Below are 25,226 nucleotides of genomic sequence, written 5' to 3'. Positions count from 1 at the left end.
CTTCAGTTAACTTTCGTGTTAGAAATGTATCTCTGCACATTCTTTAAACTGGAGATGGGGGGCTGTCTGGGCTGCTATTCTGATTCTCTCTCCTTTCTTGAGATGGAAATAGAGAAGTTGGAAAAGGATGTCTTTCTGGTTTTAAGAATTCATCGTCTGGCCAGAACGAATAAATCCTTAAAATGTACCAGTGACCAGGCTTAATTATAAAAATGGTAAAGATCAAATGATTTTTCCACATTTGCCCATTCTTTGTCCTTCTCTCAATGACCAGTCAAACTCTCCCTTTCCCAATGTTGATTAGTTTATGTTGTAGTGGGGGTGTACACCTTTTAAAAATTAGACTTCAACGTAAGCAATTAATTATTCTTATTTTTGTAAGACCTTGCAAGTTTTCTGGATGGTAGTTTGTATACATGTAATAAGCCGGCGTAACCATGATTCAACTCTCACACGGGATTCATTCAGGTAAAATTCATGAAATACACATTGATTACTCAATCAAACAACTCTTTTTAACATATTATACCGTACAACCTAACAAAACATTTTTTTTTGGGGGGGGGGGGGGGGAAACAAATTTTCCTACCTTGCTTGGTTTAGGCAAAAACAATCTAAGGGGAATAAATGGGAGAATCGATTGACTGTAACCTTGGTGTCTCTGGCTCTCTATCTTAGGGGCTGCACTGCAATTACTGGCAAAATGTCCTGTCTCTTTACAATTATAACACTTACTGTCCTTTCTTTTAACCCTATCATGTGTCCCCTCTTGGGTCCTATATTTCTCTTCCAGAGCCTTTGCTTTCTTAGCTTCCCTGCTCATTTGCTTTCTATACCACAGTAGCAATTTCTGACAATCTTTTATGCTTCCAACCAATACCCATACTCAACTCTAGTCCCAATTTCTGCATGTAAACCTTTCACAAAAGCTGCCACTATAAGTGGTCTCATCTCTACTTCCTCACTACCTCCATATGCCTATATTATTTCCAATAATATATCGGCAAATTCACTTGCTCTTACCTCCTTATTCACTTACTGTTTCTTCCTTATTCACTTGCGTTATGTTAAAAGTAAATGCAGCAGTTATTAAAATTGGAAAAATTATATTATCTGCCTTTATCTCTCTCTGATTGACTTTCTAACATCTACTAATAACACTTTAACAAAAACAAAACCATTTCTATCACTATTTTTATTCCTTAAATCAACATTCCACACTCGTTCTGCCAACATTCTCCAAGCTTTCCCGTGTGTGGGTAGACGGACCTGCATATGCCTGTGCCACAGTGTCAGTATCTGATTCTGATTCGTCCTCAGACTATTCCGTCCCGTGAACGGTCCCTGGCAGGGGTTAATTCCTGCCTAGAGTCCGTCTCCTCCCCATCCGTACCGATCTGCCTGGCAGGCATGTCAATAGGGAGTGGTCTAGGGAGACTGTTCTTTCGGGTTCCCCGTGAAGCCATAAAGACTTCTTCGTCGGAGAATACCTCAGAGCCTGTGACCTGGGAAAGGTTCAGGGGCTCTGTAACAGGGGACTTATCCCTGTTCACAAATGTGCCTCTAATCCATCAGTGTGGTGGTTAACGGCTGGTAGCAAATTAACTAACACCACCTGCCTGATTAGAGGTGGTAGAAAAAGCCTGCCTTTGAGACAGGAAGTAACTCCTTAGCTCTGAATGAGAGCTGACCTTTGGAGAGAACACACATCTCTGGAGCTGACCGGTCTTGAGCTCTGCCCAGCATAGCTGATTGCAAGACACCAAATAAGACTTCTAAACTTGGATGCTGATTTTCTGTGCACTCACGGGTGCGGTTCCAGGAGAGCAGAGAAGCTTACTCTACAGCAGCTAACAGATAAGACTTTCATTCTAAAGAGACTGCTTATATCTGCTTATGCCATGCTATGTGTTTGGGGCTGGGAGACCTGCTTAACTAGGAGTTGTGAATTAATTGCATGGGATTTCACTAGAAATACTCCCAAGTGAATGAAGCTTTGTTTCCCCCCCCCCCCCCCCCCCTGTGTTTGGATGATTTCCTGATGAAAAGGAAAAGGCACAATAAAGCCTTATTATAATTTCACCTTATAAAAGTCTCCAATTGTGTACCCCTGTGAACGTCCGTCTACAGGCTCACTAGGGTAAATTGGGGCTACCTATGGAGGTGGTAATTGTCCCGGTGCCATAGGGGCAGGGGGCAAATATGCATTTTGAGAGTGGTGAAAAATTTCAGTTGGCAGCACTTCAAAGGTGCAATTTTGACACACGCTGCAGCACATTCCTTAACAGTTTTAACACCTTTTTTATTGTTATTATTAGTCTTATACTTTATTTTGTTTGGCTTACTTCCAGACAACATTTTACTTGTTATTACCCATGCTTATAAAGGAAACTTATCTTAATACAATATAACCTTATCTAAATATCCATGCTATAGGGTCCCAATAGACAGCCCAGTATACAGACAGGACTTTAACCTTCTGTTTTTTTTTTTTTAATATATAAATATTTCAATATTTTAGATTTCAAAATTTGACAGCAGATAGGAGTCACTTGGCCAGCATTGTCTGCCCATTTTCCTTTCTGGATTGGAAATGACATACTTGTTTGCCTTTAAACTTTTTTTTTTTTTAAATCAGTCTGGACTTTTAACCTGCTTTTAAATTGGACCCATATAGAAAGCAGTGAGAGAGATGCAAAGGGGGTAACAGAAATAAACACTCCTGTTCCAGGACAGTACATGTATAACAGGGGGTAGGTATAATGATTACACAGTACATGTATAACAGGGGGTAGGGTATAATGATTACACGGTACATGAATAACGGGGTAGGTATAATGATTACACAGTACATGAATAACAGGGGGTAGGTATAATGATTACACAGTACATGAATAACAGGGGGTAGGTATAATGATTACACAGTACATATATAACGGGGTAGGTATAATGATTACACAGTACATACAGTATATAACAGGGGGTAGGGTATAATGATTACACAGTACATGAATAACAGGGGGTAGGTATAATGATTACACAGTACATGTATAACAGGGGGTAGGATATAATGATTACACAGTACATGTATAACAGGGGGTAGGGTATAATGATTACACAGTACATGAATAACAGGGGGTAGGGTATAATGATTACACAGTACATGAATAACAGTGGGTAGGGTATAATGATTACACAGTACATGAATAACAGGGGGTAGGTATAATGATTACACAGTACATGTATAACAGGGGGTAGGTATAATGATTACACAGTACATGTATAACAGGGGGTAGGGTATAATGATTACACAGTACATGAATAACAGGGGGTAGGTATAATGATTACACAGTACATGTATAACGGGGTAGGTATAATGATTACACAGTACATGAATAACAGGGGGTAGGTATAATGATTACACAGTACATGTATAACAGGGGGTAGGTATAATGATTACACAGTACATGTATAACAGGGGGTAGGGTATAATGATTACACAGTACATGAATAACAGGGGGTAGGGTATAGTGATTACACAGTACATGTATAACAGGGGGTAGGGTATAATGGTTACACAGTACATGTATAACGGGGTAGGGTATAATGATTACACAGTATATGTATAACAGGGGTAGGGTATAATGATTACACAGTAAATGTAGTATAACAGGGGGTAGGTATAATGATTACACAGTACATGAATAACAGTGGGTAGGGTATAATGATTACACAGTACATGAATAACGGGGTAGGGTATAATGATTACACAGTACATGAATAACAGGGGGTAGGGTATAATGATTACACAGTACATGAATAACAGGGGGTAGGGTATAATGATTACACAGTACATGTATAACAGGGGGTAGGTATAATGATTACACGGTACATGAATAACAGGGGGTAGGGTATAATGATTACACAGTACATGTATAACAGGGGTAGGGTATAATGATTACACAGTACATGTATAACAGGGGTAGGGTATAATGATTACACAGTACATGTATAACAGGGGGTAGGATATAATGATTACACAGTACATGTATAACAGGGGGTAGGGTATAATGATTACACAGTACATGAATAACAGGGGGTAGGATATAATGATTACACAGTACATGTATAACAGGGGGTAGGGTATAATGATTACACAGTACATGAATAACAGGGGGTAGGGTATAATGATTACACAGTACATGAATAACAGGGGGTAGGGTATAATGATTACACAGTACATGTATAACAGGGGGTAGGTATAATGATTACACAGTACATGAATAACAGGGGGTAGGGTATAATGGTTACACAGTACATATATAACAGGGGGTAGGGTATAATGGTTACACAGTACATGTATAACAGGGGGTAGGGTATAATGATTACACGGTACATGAATAACAGGGGGTAGGGTATAATGATTACACAGTACATGAATAACAGGGGGTAGGGTATAATGATTACACAGTACATGTATAACAGGGGGTAGGGTATAATGATTACACAGTACATGAATAACAGGGGTAGGGTATAATGATTACACAGTACATGTATAATGGGGGGTAGGTATAATGATTACACGATACATCAATAACAGGGGGTAGGGTATAATGATTACACAGTACATGTATAACAGGGGGTAGGTATAATGATTACACAGTACATGAATAACAGGGGGTAGTGTAGAATGGTTACACAGTACATGTATAACAGGGGGTAGTTATAATGATTACACAGTACATGTATAACAGGGGGTAGGTATAATGATTACACAGTACATGAATAACAGGGGGTAGGTATAATGGTTACACAGTACATGTATAATGGGGGGTAGGGTATAATGATTACACAGTACATGTACTGCACCGACACACTTTATTCGAGCAAATACCCGGTATGTACCTGGCAGATACCTGGAATGCGCCGCTCCTCACCTCTGACAAGCCCCGTTGCATTTGCCTTCCCAGCCTGGGTTCATGCCTGGCTGACGGGCGGCTGATCTGTTAAATGATAATGATTAGGATTTAATAGGCTGCAATGCTTCGCGTGTCTACCAGATGGCATAAATTCATGAATTGTAATGCAGTATATATATATATACTGTGCAGTATTGCAGCCAGAGGAAATAAAATGCTTCAATCCCTGCTTGGAAAATACCTCAATGCACTCGGGCAGAAAACAGTCACAAACCTCAATACACCCGGGTATACCCGAATTCGTGGGACTAGCCGAGCTCGAATAAAGTGTGTCGCCAGTGTATAACAGGGGGTAGGGTATAATGATTACACAGTACATGAATAACAGGGGGTAGGGTATAATGATTACACAGTACATGTATAACAGGGTGTAGGGTATAATGATTACACAGTACATGTATAACAGGGGGTAGGGTATAATGATTACACAGTACATGAATAACGGGGGGTAGGGTATAATGATTACACAGTACATGAATAACAGGGGGTAGGGTATAATGATTACACAGTACATGTATAACAGGGTGTAGGTATAATGATTACACTGTACATGAATAACAGGGGTAGGGTATAATGATTACACAGTACATGAATAACAGGGGGAAGGGTATAATGATTACACAGTACATGTATAACAGGGGTAGGGTATAATGATTACACAGTACATGAATAACAGGGGGTAGGGTATAATGATTACACAGTACATGTATAACAGGGGGTAGGGTATAATGATTACACAGTACATGTAACACAGGGGGGAAGTATAATGATTACACAGTACATGTATAACGGGGTAGGTATAATAATTACACAGTACATGAATAACAGGGGGTAGGGTATAATGATTACACAGTACATGTATAACAGGGGGTAGGGTATAATGATTACACAGTACTGTATAACAGGGGGTAGGGTATAATGATTACACAGTACATGTATAACGGGGTAGGGTATAATGATTACACAGTACATGTATAACGGGGTAGGGTATAATGATTACACAGTACATGAATAACAGGGTTTAGGGTATAATGATTACACAGTACATGTATAACAGGGGGTAGGGTATAATGATTACACAGTATATGAATAACGGGTTAGGGTATAATGATTACAAGGTACATGGGTAACAGTTACACACAGGGATGTGGGGGTTAGTTGGTGTCTCTCAGCCTGTGGCAGGTACTGATATAGTGTGCAGACAGTTCTCCTGTGGTTTCATGTTCTCCCAGTAAGATCTCTATTTTTTGGTTCTCTTCTGTATTATTAAAGTTCTGGATAACAGCAGTGAGTTTCTCTAGGTGGGCACTCCTCACTTCAGAGTATTGTGTGCAACGCAGCAGGGAAGTGTGTTTCATCTTCTACCTCTCCTAGCTCACATCGCTGGCACAGTCTCATCTCCCGGGGCTTCCAGTTCTGTCTGTGTCTGCCTGTCTCTCACACCTCTCCTAGCTCACATCTTTGGCACAGTCTCATCTCCCGGGGCTTCCAGTTCTGTCTGTGTCTTCCTGTTTCTATTTCCAGGCTGTGGGCGCTCATTCTGTATTGGCTCAGGGTCTGTCTCTGTTTTGGGTCTTTTAGGGTGCCAGAGTGTATTCTCTCAGTAGGCTGTGGTATGTTTCCAGCTACTTTGAACGCTGGATGTCTCTCTCTCTCTGATATATAACCTGCCCCAGGTCTCTCTCTAACGCTGCCCCATCTCTTCCCCATACACAGGAAGCTGAGCGGAATAATTTCTCCCTCATGACCTTCCCTGACAAACTGATGCACATTAACCAGGCATCCCGGTGAGAAATTAACCAGGAACCATACCCCTGTGCTGTACCTCACCCCATACACAACCCTCCTCACCTCATCCCTGCTAACACAGTCATCCTGCCTCCCCACCCAACCCATCCACCCGCTCTCCCACCCAAGCAGTTCATAAATTCATCCTTACCACCTGGCCACCCAATCTTCCCATCCATTCTACTCAATTGTTCACCTGCTCCCCAACCCAACTTGTCCACCCCACCCGATTTGTCATGTCTATCCCACCATTAGCCAACCCACTTTTCACATATATCCCACCATTAGCCAATCCAACCTGTCTGTCCATCTCCCTCATCCAACCTGTCCATCCCCCCCTCTCCTGTTCTATCCATCTCCCCCCTCTCCCGGACGGTCCGTCTTCCCCCTCTCTCCCGGACGGTCCATCTTCCCCCTCTCTCCCTGTTAGACCTTCCGTCTTCCCTCTCTCTCCCTGTCGGACCTTCCGTCTTCCCCCTCTCTCCCTGTCGGATCTTCCGTCTTCCCCCTCTCTCCCTGTCGGACCTTCCGTCTTCCCCCTCTCTCCCTGTCGGACCTTCCGTCTTCCCCCTCTCTCCCTGTCGGACCTTCCGTCTTCCCCCTCTCTCCCTGTCGGACCTTCCGTCTTCCCCCTCTCTCCCTGTCGGACGGTCCGTCTTCCTCCTCCAACTAGTCTGTCCCACCCAATAGTCCATCTGCTCCCCCACCCCAATGTGCTCTCTTTCTCTGAAGTATCACGTCTCAGGAGGTGGAGAATGACTTGGAGCATCTCTCGCAGAAATTGCATAGCACCAGGGAGGCGTTAAGAGATCAGCCTGACCTGAAACATGAGATGGGGGCCTTCCTGCAGGTGAGTAAAGAAGAGGGGGAGAGAAAGATGCACCCTGCAAATCGGGGTGTAAGACAGACGGGAGCGCTCTGTGGTCTCGGCGACCGCAGACACTGAGATCTCTAAAGTTCTCTGCGTGTCTTTCAGGTTGCGGAGGTGGAGCTGTGTGAGGTGCTCGGCGCTCTGCAGACTCTGCGTGACACTCGCCGTGCGGTCATGGACTATTTCTGTGAAGATGAATGTGCTTTCAGACTGGAGGAAATGTGCTCCGTGTTCAGCACCTTCTGTGCAAAATTCCTGTCTGCTGTGCAGGTAAAGACATCGACGTACACGTGTGTGTGTGTTTGTCATGAACGGCGCTCGTGACTAGTATATGTGATCAGGGTAAATGCACACGGCTATCTAACTGATCCAATCTTCACTTGTGCACGGTCCCTCAAATGAGTATTATCCCCCCTCAATCCGTTGCAATATATGTTTTCTTCGCTGTCACCACCAAAGAGTTATCAAAAATGTTATTTGCCATCTTTGGTCCCTGTTTACTAAAGAAAATATGCACTTAGCACAAAATCTGTTGTAGCAAAATGTGTCTGAAAATTGAACTTTGTAAAGCATAAATTTACATCAGAGCTGAAAGGTACACTTATTAAAGTTTAGATTTAATATACAAAAGTAGTACAGTAATTAGTTTACAGAAAGATAATTAGAAGAACATACAACACAATAACGGCAAACCGTTTCATCACATGAAAAGATAAACAGAATTCCTATATGTTGCCACAAAACATGTACAGTATAAGGTTTCTCTTTACAAGGGTCTTGAGTTAAGAATATGATATTTCACATGTCTGGCATAAAACACTCCCTTGGTTAAAATCTAAATTATAATCCCAGATGCAGGATTTATATTCTAAAACCTGGTTCATTGAAACACACGGTATACTGTACCTCACTTCCGGGTGTCTCCTCCTAACCCATCACTTTCATCAATCTTTTTCATGACATTTTTACGATTTAAGGGGAAAAAAAGAACTTAAAATCTCTGCCTGGATATAGAAACTTGCGCATCTCTTTATTTCTAGAATACTTCGAATGACGCCAGCTTCGCTGTCGGGTTTGTATAATTAATATCCAAGCGTGAGAAAACCGATGTTTGTCTTTTGCAACCTCATGCACCTGAAGTGTTTTGTATCATTTCATACGTAAAATCGCACCTGTTACAGAAATTAATCTGTAATTCTCGTGAACGCGTCAGTCTTATTATATTTCACATTTAGTATATGTACAAACTTTTGGGACTATTGGTCTAGCCGTACCCTCTGATACTCTGCAGGACATCTAAGAATTCCTTTCAAGATACGTTAGGTTTCCCTTTATTCCCCGTCAGAGAAGAATGGTGACGCCATATTTCAATCCCTCCATTTAGAAAACAAGACCCTGACTCCTGATACCCTTATCCCTAAATTAACACACAAATCTAGGCATGGTGAGCGGCTCCTCCCAATAGGGTGAAAAGTAGGCGCTCCCACACAACCGATGCGAAGAAGAAGAGGTCATCATCCGCATTTATTAGACCTCCAAAAAGAGCGTTTCAGGAGGCCGGAGCCTATAGGACAGGAAGATAATCTAACCGGGCCGAGACCCACATCTGCAGCAATCATCATTCAATACCCGGCCAAGGTAGTCAGCAAAATGTAGAGCTACTGAAGGTCACAGGGCCCCGGTCTGACATCTGACGACAGTACGTGGCAGTCTAGCGAGAGTTCTAGACCATTGGGTCCATATGACAACGGACGCCTCGGCACATCAGATAATTGCCCAGGGTTACACACTCTTAATTCCTTCAAAAACCAAATGGTCAAGACTTCCAAGTCACCCAGGAAAGGCTGCCGCCCTGATAGAAGCAGTACGAGAGTTGTTGCTAAATGCTGCTCTCCAGCCGGTGCCTCCACAGCAGATGGGCCGGGGCTTTTATTCCATCCTACAAAGCGTGGTTTGCTCTACCTGAAAGAGAGAGAACATCATTTTATTTTTTTAACAGACCCTTTTAAGAGTCATTAAGAAGAAGACTAGTGGCAGTGATGCAAAAGGGGAATTATATGGCCTCAGTAGACCTGAAGAATACGTACCTCCAAATTCTCATAACAGAGTCATAAAAAACTCCTAAGTTTCTGCGTAACCGGTCAATATTATCAATTTGTGACTCTACTTTTTGGACTTACGACCGCACCCAGAACATTCACCAAAATGGTGGCACTCATAGCAGCCTCATTGAGACAACAAGGCATTTGTTTGATGCCATACTTGGACGATTGGTTGATAAAAACCCCATCATATCAAGTGGACAAAATCCACATCCACAAGAGAAACTGAAGGAGCACAGTTGGGTAAAAAAAAAGAAGAGCAACCTTCTTCCATCCCAGAAGATCCAATTTTTAGGAGTAATTTTCAACACCAAAGACAGAATTATATATCTGTCACAACACAAGATAATCAGGATCATAAGAGGTCCAAGTATTCAGAAGACGTGCATCAGACAAGGTTCCAATGTATGCACCTTATCGGGCGTCTAAATTCAGTAACATATATAGTGCCATGGTCAAGGTTTCACCTATGACCACTGCAAAGAAATTTCCTGAGGTACGGAGAGGACAGGACCCTCAATCTAGAGCACAAAATCCATTTGTTACAAAGCTTGGTAAAGAAAGCAGAAAAATCTGCATAAAGGAAGACCCATGGTGTATCGCCAATATGGAAGAGTCTCGCATCCAATACAAGCTGCACCAGACGGGCAGTGCCCTGTGAGGGTACAGCGATCCAGGGTCTTTGATCGGTCCAACTCAGAGGCAAAACTGCACATCAATGTCTTGGAGATTTAAGCTATATTCTACGCGAGTCTCGAAATGTCGAAAAGAATGGTAGGCTGTCCTTTGAGAATCCTCTCAGATAATATCACAACTGTGACATATATCAACCTGCAAGAAGGAACACGAAGTATGCAAGCTCTAGATGAAGTATCCAACATCCTGAGCTGTGCACAAAAACCAGTCCCAACCTGTCAGCAGTTTACATTTCAGGGACCAGAACTCTAGATGTAAACGTGGGGAGCAGGCAGTCGGCTTTACCAGGAGAATGAGCGTTGTTGCCGCTAAATGTCAAGAGGATAATGCAAAACTTGGGTCAGCCTTCAATAGCTCTGACGGGAGGGGCCGTAAGGGGGAAAAAGCTCTGGCATCAGCCTTTATTGTTGGAAGGTATGGTGCAAGGAGAGAGAGAAGTGGGTAAATATACAGGGAAAAGCAAGGTCCCAACGTAGTTGCATTCTGTACACGAAACCAAGATGAGTGAAATTAGTATAAAATAACTTTTAATTGAAAATAGATAAAAATAAGGAATGATTGGTAAAAACACTGATGGCCAAACATACATGAACATACATGAACATATCGCTGTATCACAGGAAGGAGATACCCTATGGGCCGGCTGTATCACAGGAAGATTAATTTATGAGAGTTCTGGGTCAAAGCGTGTAATACGTGAAATGTGTGTGTCTGCCTGTATGTGTATGTGTGTGTCTGCCTGTGTGTGTGTGTGTCTGCCTGTATGTATGTGTGTGTGTTTGCCTGTATGTGTATGTGTGTGTCTGCCTGTATGTGTGTCTGCCTGTGTGTGTGTGTGTGTGTGTGTGTGTGTGTGTGTGTGTATATATAACCATATTGTGCCTTTCTCAACGAGCATCATGGGTAAGAAAAGCAGGTCGCCATTTTAAATTGTTCGCATTTTAGATTAAATTCTCTCTGAAATGTACAATTAGACATGTAGCCGTTGTACCCCCTAAACAATAACGCTACCGGTGCGCAAGCTACTTTTTGACTCACAGAGGCCTGAGCCTCCGCCACGGGGAGCCTGGGGTGATAGAATTATAGTCTCGGTGCAGCTCCTCCACCTGAGAGGGATCCCAGCGTAGTGGGAGGAGCCTCTCACAGGAACCAACCATAATAGTGATAACACACACACGGTATAAAATGACAATAACCTTTAGTGCAATAGATCGCATAACGATAATAATAATAATGGCTAATCGGGTACCGCTACCCACCAAAAAAGAGAAGACCCCACTTGGATCATGCACCCCCCCGAGGTGAGTAAGATCACATTAACTGGAAAGAGGAGTTAGCACCCCCACTAATATAGAGAAAAAATGTATTTACACAATGAAACAAAGAAAGTAATTAAAATCAAACCTCATTATGCTAGCTATGCTGATAAGAGCGGTAGGTTGATAGTCCTACCAGAACTGATCGTGGCTCACAACTCAGATATTGCATCTATAGAACTAAGTCAGCCATGTGACCATATGTAGAATAGCTACATGTCATAAACGAGTGCGCTTATAATACAAGTCATTAACCTAAATTCGAGGGAAGGGATATGGGGTTTCCTATTTAAACTAAGGTGATCGTGGCTAAATGGTGTGAAGTTATAATGTAGCTATACTTTTATTTACCGACTAATTGCCAACGAGATCTTGTAAAGTGCTTGAACAAAGGAGGTGTAGCGCCCTCTTGTGTTCATTCATGATATGGGCCTGGGGAAAGATAGCAGCTATTGCCACTTCTCCCATAATCCCTCTGTGAGTATCTGCCTGAACCGTGCACTTACTGCTGGCACACAAAACAGTCCCCACGCGGGGCTGAATGTCGCGCTATACCAGGCAAGATATACTGTATCACGCCACTATGGTAAATGGTGACCGGATACAGCTCCTGCCCACCCCTAAAAGTCCAACCCGCCGTAATGAGGGGAAGGAGGGAGGTGGGGGGGAAAGCAAGCGATGCTCGTTAGCAGAGAAGATACTTTGTATGCGCACGCACGGCTGCGGTTAACCCTGCGTACAACCTCCCTGCTAGCGGATGCCTCGTGAGCCCACAACAAAGTTTAAGCTTGCTAATATTGTTTCAAAGTATTGAGCATTAGTAACGAAGTATCAAACATAGCGCTATGAGACAGATGACCGTGACATCATCACTACCCAGTGACGTCACGACACAGTCATCTGTCGCAGAGCAAGTGTAGCCCTGTTTCCCCCACCCCTAAGTGAGATCAGGGGGGGGGGTGACTGTAATTAGCTACCGGTGCTGCCCTTTTACCTGTTTGGCTCGCAGGAGCCTAAGCCTTCGCCGCTGGGAGCCTGGGGTGAATTACTCTTACCACTATATGGTGGAGCGCCTCCACCTGTGAGGGATCCCAGCAGAGGGGGAGCAGCCCCTCACAGGACACTCTTACAGTGATCACACACAGAATAACATAGAAAAGGGCTTTACTGGAACATAACATCTCTCTTAACGCTCTAAAATACTGACTTAGAACTCTCTGATAATATCTTATCACTCTACCCACTAAAGACACAACTAGCCACACACCTCGCAGGGCTCTGTACCCCACACCTTATTCCCAGAGTCCCAAGTGTCCCAAGAGTTATGCAACCCACCCCTTAGGCGTGATCAGTGCCTGTGTGGTACCGGTAAAGGTGGTGCACTTGGTGACTGTACCTGCCGAGTGTGTCCACACCCGGTATGATGAATCTTCACAAAGGATCCGCTGATCCCGCGGTGAATTCGCCTCCGCGTGGGGGATGTCCCACCAGACGCTCCCACCATGAAGACAGTCTCTTTCCTGAAGAGGTCTGTTCCCAGACCAAACTTGCCAGGCCACGTGCACACAGCTGTGTCCCTGACTATATCTCACTTCTTAAGGGGCAAGGTCTCTAACTGCAAGGGCCTTCCCTACAGCAGTAACAAACTCCTACAATGGCTCAGGCCTAGCTGGGGCCTAGGGGATTACGGGCCAAGTGCAGTGGGTCCCAGCCCCTGCACATACAACCTCCCCTGTCTCACTCCCAGCTCCAACTCCTGTCACACACAGCACACAACATTGTATCTATATCCTACTGCAGGGAATCCTAGAGCCCTATTGGCTGTAATGAGTCACCTGTGCTCCAGCCCCTGGGGCTGCTGGGAGTTGTAGTCCCCTCTGAAACTCTTTCCAATGGGGACCGCGTGCGCGATTTCTACTGCACATGTGCGCAGCTGTAATGGCCGCGCTAATCTTAACTGAGCATGCACAACTGTAGAAAGCCCCTGCTCTACGGAAAGCCACTGTTGCCATTTCCCAAACACTGTAATGGCCGCCGCATCGCATCTGCGCATGCACGAATACGTCCAAGATGGCGGCGTCCTGTAACTAATGCCGCTGGGAGCCACCGGCGACGCGCTCGCCCCTGCAGCTGCCTCCGCAAAGCTGTAGGTAAGGAGAAAGAGAACTCGGAGCCAGAGGGACCAGAGGGACCAGAGGGACCCTGGCTACACAAGCTTAAACTTTGTTGTGGGCCCACGAGGCATCCGCTAGCAGGGAGGTTGTACGCAGGGTTAACCGCAGCCGTGCGTGCGCATACAAAGTATCTTCTCTGCTAACGAGCATCGTTTGCTTTCCCCCCCACCTCCCTCCTTCCCCCCATTATGGCGGGTTGGACTTTTTAGGGGTGGGCAGGAGCTGTATCCGGTCACCATTTACCATAGTGGCGTGATACAGTATATCTTGCCTGGTATAGCGCGACATTCAGCCCCGCGTGGGGACTGTTTTGTGTGCCAGCAGTAAGTGCACGGTTCAGGCAGATACTCACAGAGGGATTATGGGAGAAGTGGCAATAGCTGCTATCTTTCCCCAGGCCCATATCCTGAATGAACACGAGGGCGCTACACCTCCTTTGTTCAAGCACTTTACAAGATCTCGTTGGCAATTAGTCGGTAAATAAAAGTATAGCTACATTATAACTTCACACCATTTAGCCAAGATCGCCTTAGTTTAAATAGGAAACCCCATATCCCTTCCCTCGAATTTAGGTTAATGACTTGTATTATAAGCGCACTCGTTTATGACATGTAGCTATTCTACATATGGTCACATGGCTGACTTAGTTCTATAGATGCAATATCTGAGTTGTGAGCCACGATCAGTTCTGGTAGGACTATCAACCTACTGCTCTTATCAGCATAGCTAGCATAATGAGGTTTGATTTTAATTACTTTCTTTGTTTCATTGTGTAAATACATTTTTTCTCTATATTAGTGGGGGTGCTAACACCTCTTTCGAGTTAATGTGAACTTACTCACCTCGGGGGGGTGCATGATCCAAGTGGGGTCTTCTCTGTAATAATACGTCTTACCCCCACGGATTAGCTGAAGCAGAAACCTTTCCTGTACATATCCACAGCTTTCCACCAAGCCTCGCACGGCCGTAACCCACCACCGTGTTCACCACACTGTGTCCCAAGAGTCCCACTCCCCACCCCAATGTGTGAGACAGCGCTGCCCACAAGAATAGGTGTAGAGTTGGTGCACCTAGTGTAATTAGGTACCTGCTGGGTGCTCCAGCACCTGGTGGCGCCGACAACAAGGTAGATTGGATCCAGCGATGAAGTCTTCCGCGATGAGTCCGCCTCTGCGGGGGGTGGGATCCGGTTGGAGTGTCCCACCGTGAAGATAGTCTCTGTGCAGCAGGTGTCTGGTCCCAGACCACCTATAGTCAGGATTCAGCCGTGTCTTGATTGTGACCCTTGCTTACTAATGCTGCAGAGGCAGTATCCCTATCTTATGGGCCTGTCAATATAGCAACCACAAGCTGAGGTGAGTCGGGGCCTACTGGGGGGTAATCTGGCCTAGTGCAGGAGTCACAGACCCCTTCACACATACAACCTCCCTTATCTGTGTCCCATCTCTGACTGACTTGTCTGGCAGCACGCAAAATGTATCTATCTGGCCACAGGGGATTGCTGCAGCCCTATTGGCTATGACAAACCATGTGTTGTTGCAGCCCCAGTGGCTGCTGGGAGTTAGTTGTAGTCCCTGTGGAGCATATTCCCATAGCCGCCGCGTGCGCCTAGCATATTGCGCATGCGCGAACTACAATGGCTGCCACGACTCCCTCTGCACATGCACTCGCCTCCCTAGCAACCCGCTACAGCCCCCACAGTTACCGGAGGTAAGCGAAGGAAAGGGGAAAGCGCTGCGGAACCGGGGGACCAAAGGGGGACCTGGTTACATCCTCTCCCTGGTGAAAAATACCAACGTCCCCGCTTGGTAACAGCACAACAAAACATAATATACTTATCAGTACAGATGTTGTATAATAAAAATACAGTATATAACACAACTTAACCATCATACATAACTTTAAACAATGTTATACAGTTCAGTAAACATGTTGATAACCGAGGCCAGCTTAGCTTTAGCCGGCTGCTGAGACTCATAGTGAGGTGCCACTAACTGATCGTAATCCACTCACGTGGGAGGGCGCCTCACTCTTTGACTCCTGCGAGTCTCAGTCTCTGTAGCTTCGTCGTAGGAGAGGTGATCTGGGACTTGAGGCCCCGTCTCTCTCATAAGGGGTGAATTTGGCTAAACAAAGTCTCTTATTGGGCACAAAACTGGGACTGCTGGGATTGAGAGGGCGACTTGTTGAAACCGCTGGTGAGAGTACTTGAGGCTCAGGCCCATTACCTGGTGCTTCTGCGGGAGGTGCCCACCAGTCTCCGGAGATATCGTGGAGGTTCCCTCCAAAGGATCTTGCGTAATCTCAGTTGTGGAAGCGGGAGTCTCTGCGGACTCTTCGGGTCTATTATTGGTCATGACCGTCTCTGGCTCTGAGTCACTCTCTCCCACTTGTGGTGCGGCTAACAAGTGATTTCGGTGCCAGACTTTTACCCTGCCGTCCGTGTCACGTATGTGGTACACAGGGAGGCCCGGCATCTGGGACTACTTCAAAGGGTCTTGCTGTCCATCGATCGGCCAGCTTATGTTTGCCGGGGATCCCTAAGTTGCGTAGGAGAACGGTGTCTCCGGGCCGAAGCTCCCGATAGCGGACCTTATGATCATTTCTCTGCTTGTTATTGGCGTTTAACTGGGCCGTGGCCCTTTCCGCTAGCTGATATGCGCAGTGCAGTCTTTCTTGCAGCTGCTTCACATAGCGGTAGTGAGCCACATTGCGTTCCCCATCGGTAGATACCCTTAGGTGGATGTCTACAGGCAGTCGTGCCTCTCGGCCGAACATCATGAAGTACGGCGTGTACCCCATAGATTCATGCCGAGTGCAATTGTATGCGTGCACCATTGCTTCGACGTCCTTGCTCCATTCTTCGTTTTGGGAGCCTTTTAAGGTGCCTAACATATCTAACGATGTCGGATTGAATCTTTCAGAGAGAGCGTCTCCCTCCAGATGATAGGGAGTAATCCTAGGCTAAGCAGCTCCTTGATAAGCTTTCACTCAACGTCCCTTCCCTGGTCGGAGTGCATCCGATTCGGCAAACCATAGTGCACAAAATACTTTTCCCACAGTACTTTGGCTACTGTGAGAGCTTTCTGGTCTTTCGTCGGAAACGCCTGGGGGTAGAGGGTGTAATGATCTGTCAATTCCAGCACATTGCCGATACCTCTTGAATCTGGCTCTATACATAAGAAGTCCATGCAGACTAAGTCCATCGGGCCAAAGCTTGTGAGATGGCCCATTGGGGCTTCACGGGGGGGCAGTGTTTTTCTTTGGAGACACTGTAGGCATTTCCTGCAATGCCGTTCTGCGAACTCTCGCATCTTGGGCCAGAAGAATCGATCTCAGAACAAGCCAAAAGTTTTATCCACCCCCAGGTGTCCGTGGTCATCATGCAGGGACCTTAGGACATTGTACTGCATACTTCGGGGCAGAACCAGCTGTCGTCTGTCAGGATGATTGTGATAGGGGATGACCCGATAGAGAAGACCACGATCTATTTCGAATTTGTCCCATTCTCTCATGAGGATGGTGACTGTGTTGGTGGGGGACCTCTTTACCAGGGATGGATTATTCTGGTGTAGGGCCTCTTGGATAGCGTTAGCCACTGGATCGTTAATCTGTGCCATCACTATCTCCTTCCACTTCAGGAGAGTGTTCGGAAGGATTTCCAAACCGTCTTGGCTGCAGTAGGCGGTGGGAAGGGCCTGTGGGAGGCATCCCAAGGAATCGGCTAGTCTCAACTCAGAGAACGCAACTTTTTCTTCTACGATCACCGCAGTGGAACACATCTCCTTTATCACTGGTCCAGGGATTTCTTCCCAGGGGCCATCATCTGGCATCGTACTCGGTCCAGGTCTCCTAGATAGTGCGTCAACGCCTATGTTCAGAGGTCCGGGTTTGTATTTCAAAGTATACTGGTAATTGGATAAGGCAGCCAACCACCTGTGACCAGTGGCATCCAGTTTGGCTGACCTTAGGATGTAGGTCAACAGATTGTTGTCAGTTCTCACTTCGAAGGAGACCCTGTGCAGATAGTTGTGGAGTTTTTCCACTACTGCCCACTTGAGAGTGAGGAATTCCAATTTGTGAACCGGATAGTTTTTATCGCTAGGATTTAAGCTTCGGCTCACATATGCCACTGGACGCAGGCCCGCAGGATACTTCTGGTGTAGCACGGCTCCCAGCCCATTGAAACTAGCATCAATGTGCAGGACGTAAGGTTTCTCGGGATCGGCATAAGCCAGGTCCAGGGCTTCAGTCAGGCTTTTCTTACGTTGGGTGAAAGCCTGTTCGCAGGCAGATGTCCACTTGTCACCAAAAGGTGTTCGAGGAGACGTAGCTTTCTGCCAAGGTTCCTCTGGGTAGACCTTGATTAGGCTATTAAGAACCTTGGCTTTACTGGAATATCCTTCTACAAAGCGGCGGTAGTAGCCGCAGAATCCTAAGAAGGATCTCAACTCCATTACATTGTCTGGCCTCGGCCAGTTCACCACAGCTTCGACCTTGGCAGGATCGGTGGCCCCTCCATCTGCGGACACTGTGACCCACATAGGTGACGGACTTTCAGCAGAACCGGCACTTATCCAGGAATAACTTCAGGCCTTCTTTGCCTAATCCAACACCTTCATGAGATGTTCCTCGTGCTCTTCGAGGGTCTTCCCAAACATGATTGTCATAGAGGTAGACCAGACACTCACGAGGGTTCATATCCCCTATCGTCTTTTCCATCAGCCTCTGGAAAGTCGCTGGAGCACCACAAATACCTTGAGGCATTCGGGTAAACTGATAGAACCCAAGGGGGCAGACGAACGCCGTCTTCTCCTGGTCTTCAGAGCTCATGGGGACCTGGTAGTACCCAGATCTCAGGACCAGCACGCTGAACCACTGGCTTCCCATCAAGGCGTTAAGGATCTCCTCTATCCGCGGCAGAGTATACTGATCAGGTATGGTATGTTTGTTCAGAGTTCGATATTTGACACACAGACAAACGGATCCATTCTTCTTCATTACCACAACTATCGGAGAGGCGTAGGGACTTCGGGATTCGGTCACTATGCCGGCGGTCTCCATCTCGTTTAGGACATTTCTCACATCTTCCACATATCTGAGAGCAATACGCCTGGAGCGCTCCCAGAATGGTGTGGTGTCGTTCAGACGAATCGAGTGCTGGCCGTTTCTGCTACAGCCCATGTCGATCTCACTAGTGGAAAACACTTCTCGGCGTTCTTCCAGCTGAGCATTTGGCCGTCTCTCTTCCAGTCTTCAGATAGGGGTGATTCCCCGAAATCGAACTGTAGTCCATCAGGCTCTTCTTGCACGGTAGCGGCCTTCACGTGCGCTATTGTCTCCACAGTGGTGACCGGGTATATCCTGCCCAGTCTCTGCCCTCTCTCATAATGGAAGATCTCCCCATATTCTTCCTGTGCTGCGACTCTATAACACTCATCCTTGAGGGCCGGTTGGATTCGCTGCACTGATAAGGGTAGTTCACCCGCTTCATGAAGATATGCCCAGATCACGGACCCTACCACATCAGCATTAGTTCAAATATGATGGGAGCACTGAGGAGTTCTCGAGGTTCGGGACAGACTAGAGCCTCCACTTCTATTGGATGGGTCCGATTAGTGTTCAATTGCAGTACTTTTATCATAACTGCCACCACACATTGATGGGGTAGTTTTCTTTACTGAGACCCCACAATTTAATCTTCTCTGCTGGCTGCAAGGGCACATGTTGGAGGTGCCACTCTGACCACAGTTGAAGCAGCGGTTATCTGATTGTGTGTCCAAACTGTCCAGTGACTTGGGAGCGGAGTCAGGCACCTTGGAAGTGGTAGTGTTTTTTTCTCTTTTGACCCCCTTGGCTTTCTGAACCGTTACTTCTTTGGTCTCGTCCTTGCGGACATCTTTGGTCTTTTTGGGAAGGTGCAACAGAGTGTATGCTTCATGCCCTTTCACCACGCCCAGGAGATCTTCCAGCGTAGGCGGTTCCCCTTGTAGTAGCGAGCATCGGATCATTACAACAATATGATGGGTGGGTATTCCCTTGCAGGAATTGTTTCCGCCGAACGCATTTACTTCGGAGGCTTTGATGATTTTGCGCGAGCGTAGATGCCACAAAATCAGCTGGATCCGCTGGATAAAGTCAGAGGTCTTCCCCCTCTTTTTGGTAAAGATGATAGTACTTGGACCATAGCTCACTCTCGTCTTTTTACAGTGTCTGGGCAGAACCATTCCTCGAGAACCTGTAAGGTGTAGTCCTTCCAGGCGTCGAAGGCTTCTTCGCCTGCGGGCGTAGGTTTGACTCCTGAAAAGATTTTCAGCTTGCGGTATTGCTGCGGCGGAGGGCGTCCGGTCTTGGTGACTCCCAGCTGCTGTATGGCTTGGGCCAGCATTTGTATGTCACCTGCACGGCGGGAGCTGGGGCTGCCCATACTCGAGCGGCAGTTAGAACAGGATATGACGCTAGCATCGTCTCCACAAAGACTCTCTGAGGGCGAAGGAGACAGTCGCTTAGCAACCTCTTGCAAGTCCGTGCGAGAACTACAGGGTTCTGATTTTACAGGCGTTTCGGGGGAGATAATGGGACACCCGTTACTGAGCGCTCCATGGAGCCATAAGTTAGATGGACCTCCTTCTTCTACCATATCTTGTTCGCCACTTACTAACACTGAGCACCACGCTGCGTCTGTGCGGCGGCCTAGGATTTTGCATCTCTTAAGCCTGGTTACTGACCCAGTAATAAACATATATCATAGGAGGAGGTGTTAGCGGAGACTTGTCCAGGCATCTGTAGAGGCGGGACTTGCCTCTTCAATGCAAAGTCATAAACCTCCTGGCGTGAAGGTAATGATAGGGCGAGCAACACTTTATTAGCTAAGTGCGGGCACCCCAGGTCTGAATCTCAGCAGCGCCTCCAAATGTAGCCTTTGTACCCCATAAACAAGAAGGCTTCCGGTGCTGCAGTTACCTGTTGACTCACAGGGGCCTAAGCCTCCGCAACGGGGAGCCTGGGGTGATAGAATTATAGTCTCGGGGCAGCACTTCCACCTGAGAGGGATCCCAGCGTAGTGGGAGGAGTCCCTCACAGGAACCAACAATAATGGTAATAACACACACACGGTATAAAATGACAATAACCTTTAGTGCAATACATCGCATAACGATAATAATAATAATGGCTAATCAAGTACAGCTACCCACCAAGCCTCGCACGGCTGTAACCCACCACCGTGTTCACCACACTGTGTCCCAAGAGTCCCACCCCCCACCCCAATGTGTGAGACAGCGCTGCCCACAAGAATAGGTGTAGAGTTGGTGCACTTAGTGTAGTTAGGTACCTGCCGGGTGCTCCAGCACCCGAGCGCGCCGACAACAAGGTTGATTGGATCCACCAATCCAGCGATGAAGTCTTCTGCGATGAGTCCGCCTCCGCGTGGGGTGGGATCTGGTTGGAGTGTCCCACCATGAAGACAGTCTCTGTGTAGCAGGTGTCTGGTCCCAGACCACCTATATTCAGGATTCAGCCGTGTCTTGATTGTGACCCTTGCTTACTAATGCTGCAGAGGAAGTATCCCTATCTTATGGGCCTGTCCCTATAGCAACCACAAACTGAGGTGAATCGAGACCTAGCTGGGGCCTACTGGGGGGTTATCTGGCCTAGTGCAGGAGTCACAGACCCCTTCACACATACAACCTCCCTTATCTGTGTCCCATCTCTGACTGACTTGTCTGGCAGCACGCAAAATGTATCTATCTGGCCGCAAGGGATTGCTGCAGCCCTATTGGCTATGACAAGCCATGTATTCTTGCAGCCCCAGTGGCTGCTGGGAGTTTTAGTCCCCGCGGAGCATATTCCCATAGCTGCCGCGTGCGCCTAGTTACTGCACATGCGCGAACTGCAATGGCTGCCAAGGCTCCCACTGCGCGTGCGTCGGCACGCAAACATGGCGGCGCCCTTCAGAGAGAGCCACTGGCGATGCGCTCGCCTCCCTAGCAACCTGCTACAGCCCCCACAGTTACCGGAGGTAAGCGAAGAAAAGGGGAAAGCGCAGCGGAACAGGGGGACCAGAGGGGACCTGGTTACATACAATAAACTGTTATGATATACACACATATTTTTATTTAATAAAAATACACCCAATACACCCAAATGTGTCTCCGCAATAATCTGCTTGTGGTTGTATTTCACCCTTTCCCGTGTGCAGGATAACAGGGAGCGTGAGAAGGCGGAGAATCGGAGGGAGCGCCTGGAGAAACGTCGCTCCATCGCCAGCTGCTCCACCCACGACAAAGACCTGCAGGACGTGGAGCTGGAGTTCCTGATGCTCCGCCTACCTCGGAGGGGACGCCCGACCCGTACCCCCCGTCCCCTCCCCCGCAACCCTGCAAGTTCCCCCCCGGCAGGGGTCCCACAGAGCACCTCCAACCCAGCCGCCCTTACCGAGGAGCCCATCACTGAGGAGGAACCCACCCCTGTACCCACCCCGGACCCTCAGCAGGGTCATGGATTGAGGAGGCCACGCTTGGGTAACAAGGGAGGGGAGGGACAGCAGGAAACCCCAAGTAAAATGAATAGGAGACACACGCTCACCTGCCTCCCCTATCGCATGGAGGGGATTAGAGGGGCACGGCCAGACATGATGTCCTCCCCTGCTGGACACTGTATGGATCCCACACCCCATGTTGGTGGGTCAGAAGTGTCCCCTTCATCTGCTCCCTGCACCCCCAATACCGCCCCTCTTGGTCAATCGGCTAGGTTCTGGCTCCTGGATTCCTCCCTCAAGGACACTCCTTCGTCTCCACCCGCCTCCCCCACTTCCTTCCGTCTGGGTGGTCTATTCCAGAGGAGGGGGAGTCTGCGGAGCCCAGACCCACCCAGGAGCCCCCAGGGAGAGGAGTCCTCTACATTCGCCAACTTCTTCAGACGCTTTGAGAACTCTCGACGCTCCCCCAAATAGACACTGGGGATCCCCCCCTTAATACAGAGACTGCAGCCCCCCCATAGAGAGACAAACTGGGTGGGCTGCAGGTCAGAGGGAGAAAGACCCTCCCCATAAAGAGACCGGGGGGAAGCAGGTAAGATGGAGAGAGCCCCTCCCCAAAGAGAGACAAACTGGGGGGGCTTCAGGTCAGAGGCAGAGAGCCCGTCCCCATAGAGAGACAGACCGGGGGGGGGGCTTCAGGTCAGAGGGAGAGAGCCCTTCCCCATAGAGAGACAGACCGGGGTGGGGGGCTTCAGGTCAGAGGGAGAGAGCCCTTCCCCATAGAGAGACAGACCAGGGGGGCTTCAGGTCAGAGGGAGAACCAACCAATGGGAGTTCTGTAACAGACATAGGCATGGTCCTGCTGCTGTTAGGGGCCACACTGCAGCCTGAGCATGGCCATGTGTTAACCCTTCATTATCAGGTCAGACACGGCGTTCATGGTCTTCTTTGCTCTATACTGGGGATGCATCACTCTATTATACAACCATTACTGCTTCCCCCGCAGTGAGGGCTACGGGCTGGCCAGTCACCCCCTGGAGGCTCTCAGAATGGGCCTGTCCTAGTTTGGTGAGCTTCGCTTAGCAGTGAGGGGCATGAGGTGAGCTTCGCTTAGCGGTGAGAGGGATGAGATGAGCTCCGCTTAGCAGTGAGGGGGATGTGGTGAGCTCCGCTTAGCAGTGAGGGGGATGTGGTGAGCACTGCTTAGTGGTCAGGGGGTGAGGTGAGCTCCGCTTAGCGGTGAGGGGGATGAGGTGAGCTCCGGTTAGCAGTGAGGGGGATGAGGTGAGCTCCGCTTAGCGGTCAGGGGGATGAGGTGAGCTCCGCTTAGCGGTGAGGGGGATGAGGTGAGCTCCGCTTAGCGGTGAGGGGGATGAGGTGAGCTCCGCCTAGCGGTGAGGGGGATGAGGTGAGCTCCGCTTAGCGGTGAGGGGGATGAGGTGAGCTCCGCTTAGCGGTGAGAGGGATGAGGTGAGCTCTGCTTAGCAGTGAGGGGGATGAGGTGAGGTCCGCTTAGTGGTCAGGGGGTGAGGTGAGCTCCGCTTAGCGGTGAGGGGGATGAGGTGAGCTCCGCTTAGTGGTCAGGGGGTGAGGTGAGCTCCGCTTAGTGGTGAGGGGTATGAGGTGAGCTCCGCTTAGTGGTGAGGGGTATGAGGTGAGCTCCGCTTAGCGGTCTGGGGATTGCTATCTGACACTGAATGTATTTTAATGTAATGGGGGTGCAAGCCTCTTTCTGCACTTATTTTACTGGCGACCCTGTGTGTGTCAGCTCCCTGTGTGTGTGTGTGTGTGTGTGTGTGTGTGTGTGTGTGTGTGTGTGTGTGTGTGTGTCAGCTCCCTGTGTGTGTGTCGGCTCCCTGTGTGTGTGTGTCAACTCCCTGGTCTCGCAGGGATTTGGCCATAACACATTTTAATGATTCATTGTCACTTTTATTAAATAGAAGAGGAGGGAGGAGACGCTCCCTGCAGGGAGGAGACGCTCCCTGCAGGGAGGAGACAAGCCGAGCCTGCGCTCCCTGCAGGGAGGAGACAAGCCTGCGCTCCCTGCAGGGAGGAGACAAGCCGAGCCTGCGCTCCCTGCAGGGAGGAGACAAGCCGAGCCTGCGCTCCCTGCAGGGAGGGGACAAGCCGAGCCCTGCGCTCCCTGCAGGGAGGGGACAAGCTGAGCCCTGCGCTCCCTGCAGGGAGGAGACAAGCCGAGCCCTGCGCTCCCTGCAGGGAGGAGACAAGCCGAGCCCTGCGCTCCCTGCAGGGAGGAGACAAGCCGAGCCCTGCGCTCCCTCCGCTGACCGTCACATTTTATTTATTGAGATTATATATATATATAACAGTTGTGGGTGAGATTTTTGTCGCGTGCGGCCTGTGCGATGTCTGCCCGCAGCGCATATCCGGCTGTATTTATCCCGCGCAGTTATTTGTGTATCTGTATTAATGCTGCGCTCAGGCACCTGTATGTAATGGGGAAGCCGCTTTTAATCGTGGTCGCAGAACGCTGTGTAACTGGATGTAATAAAGGTGATGTTTCTGGTAATGCGTATATTATTAACCTTCGCTATACTGGTACAGAATTATTCCGCATGCAGTCTCAGGCAGTGAGAACTTTAAAAGCACATTTGACACATTTGTCTGTTTTTTCCCCTCCTTTCCGTTCATCCGAGCAAGTGTTAACGACACCCCAAGGCTGCCAAACACCGCAATCTGATCTCATCTGGTCACTGAGAGAGGGGGGATTAGGCCAAACTATCGAGTGTTATTGTGCAAACAGGACCATAGGCTTGGCCACCCCCTTTCTCCCTGTCACGGTGACTTTATGGCAGGCTGT

At 47.9% G+C, this 25,226-nt stretch overlaps 1 protein-coding gene across 2 annotated transcripts in view; it reads left to right on the top strand.

Moving 5' to 3' along the window:
* Positions 1-24,917, top strand: part of LOC142475736 (uncharacterized) — a 41,113-nt gene extending 16,196 nt beyond the window's left edge. The window contains exons 2-6 of one of the 2 annotated variants that reach the window (XR_012791104.1): positions 6,696-6,766; positions 7,500-7,617; positions 7,744-7,908; positions 22,127-23,967; positions 24,060-24,917. Coding sequence is in view for 1 of the 2 variants with exons in the window: in XM_075581479.1 (XP_075437594.1) it covers positions 6,696-6,766; positions 7,500-7,617; positions 7,744-7,908; positions 22,127-22,879 (1,107 nt within the window). In the remaining variant the exon portion in view is untranslated. Of the gene's footprint in view, positions 1-6,695; positions 6,767-7,499; positions 7,618-7,743; positions 7,909-22,126 lie in introns of both variants that reach the window. The other variant, XM_075581479.1, reaches the window with a different exon arrangement.
* The last annotated feature ends 309 nt before the right edge of the window (positions 24,918-25,226 follow it).

Source organism: Ascaphus truei, unplaced genomic scaffold (assembly GCF_040206685.1).
Source record: "Ascaphus truei isolate aAscTru1 unplaced genomic scaffold, aAscTru1.hap1 HAP1_SCAFFOLD_1353, whole genome shotgun sequence".
In the NCBI taxonomy this organism is placed as follows: Eukaryota; Metazoa; Chordata; class Amphibia; order Anura; family Ascaphidae; genus Ascaphus; species Ascaphus truei.
Note: the sequence above shows the minus strand (reverse complement) of the source record. Positions and strands in the feature narration are given on the sequence as shown.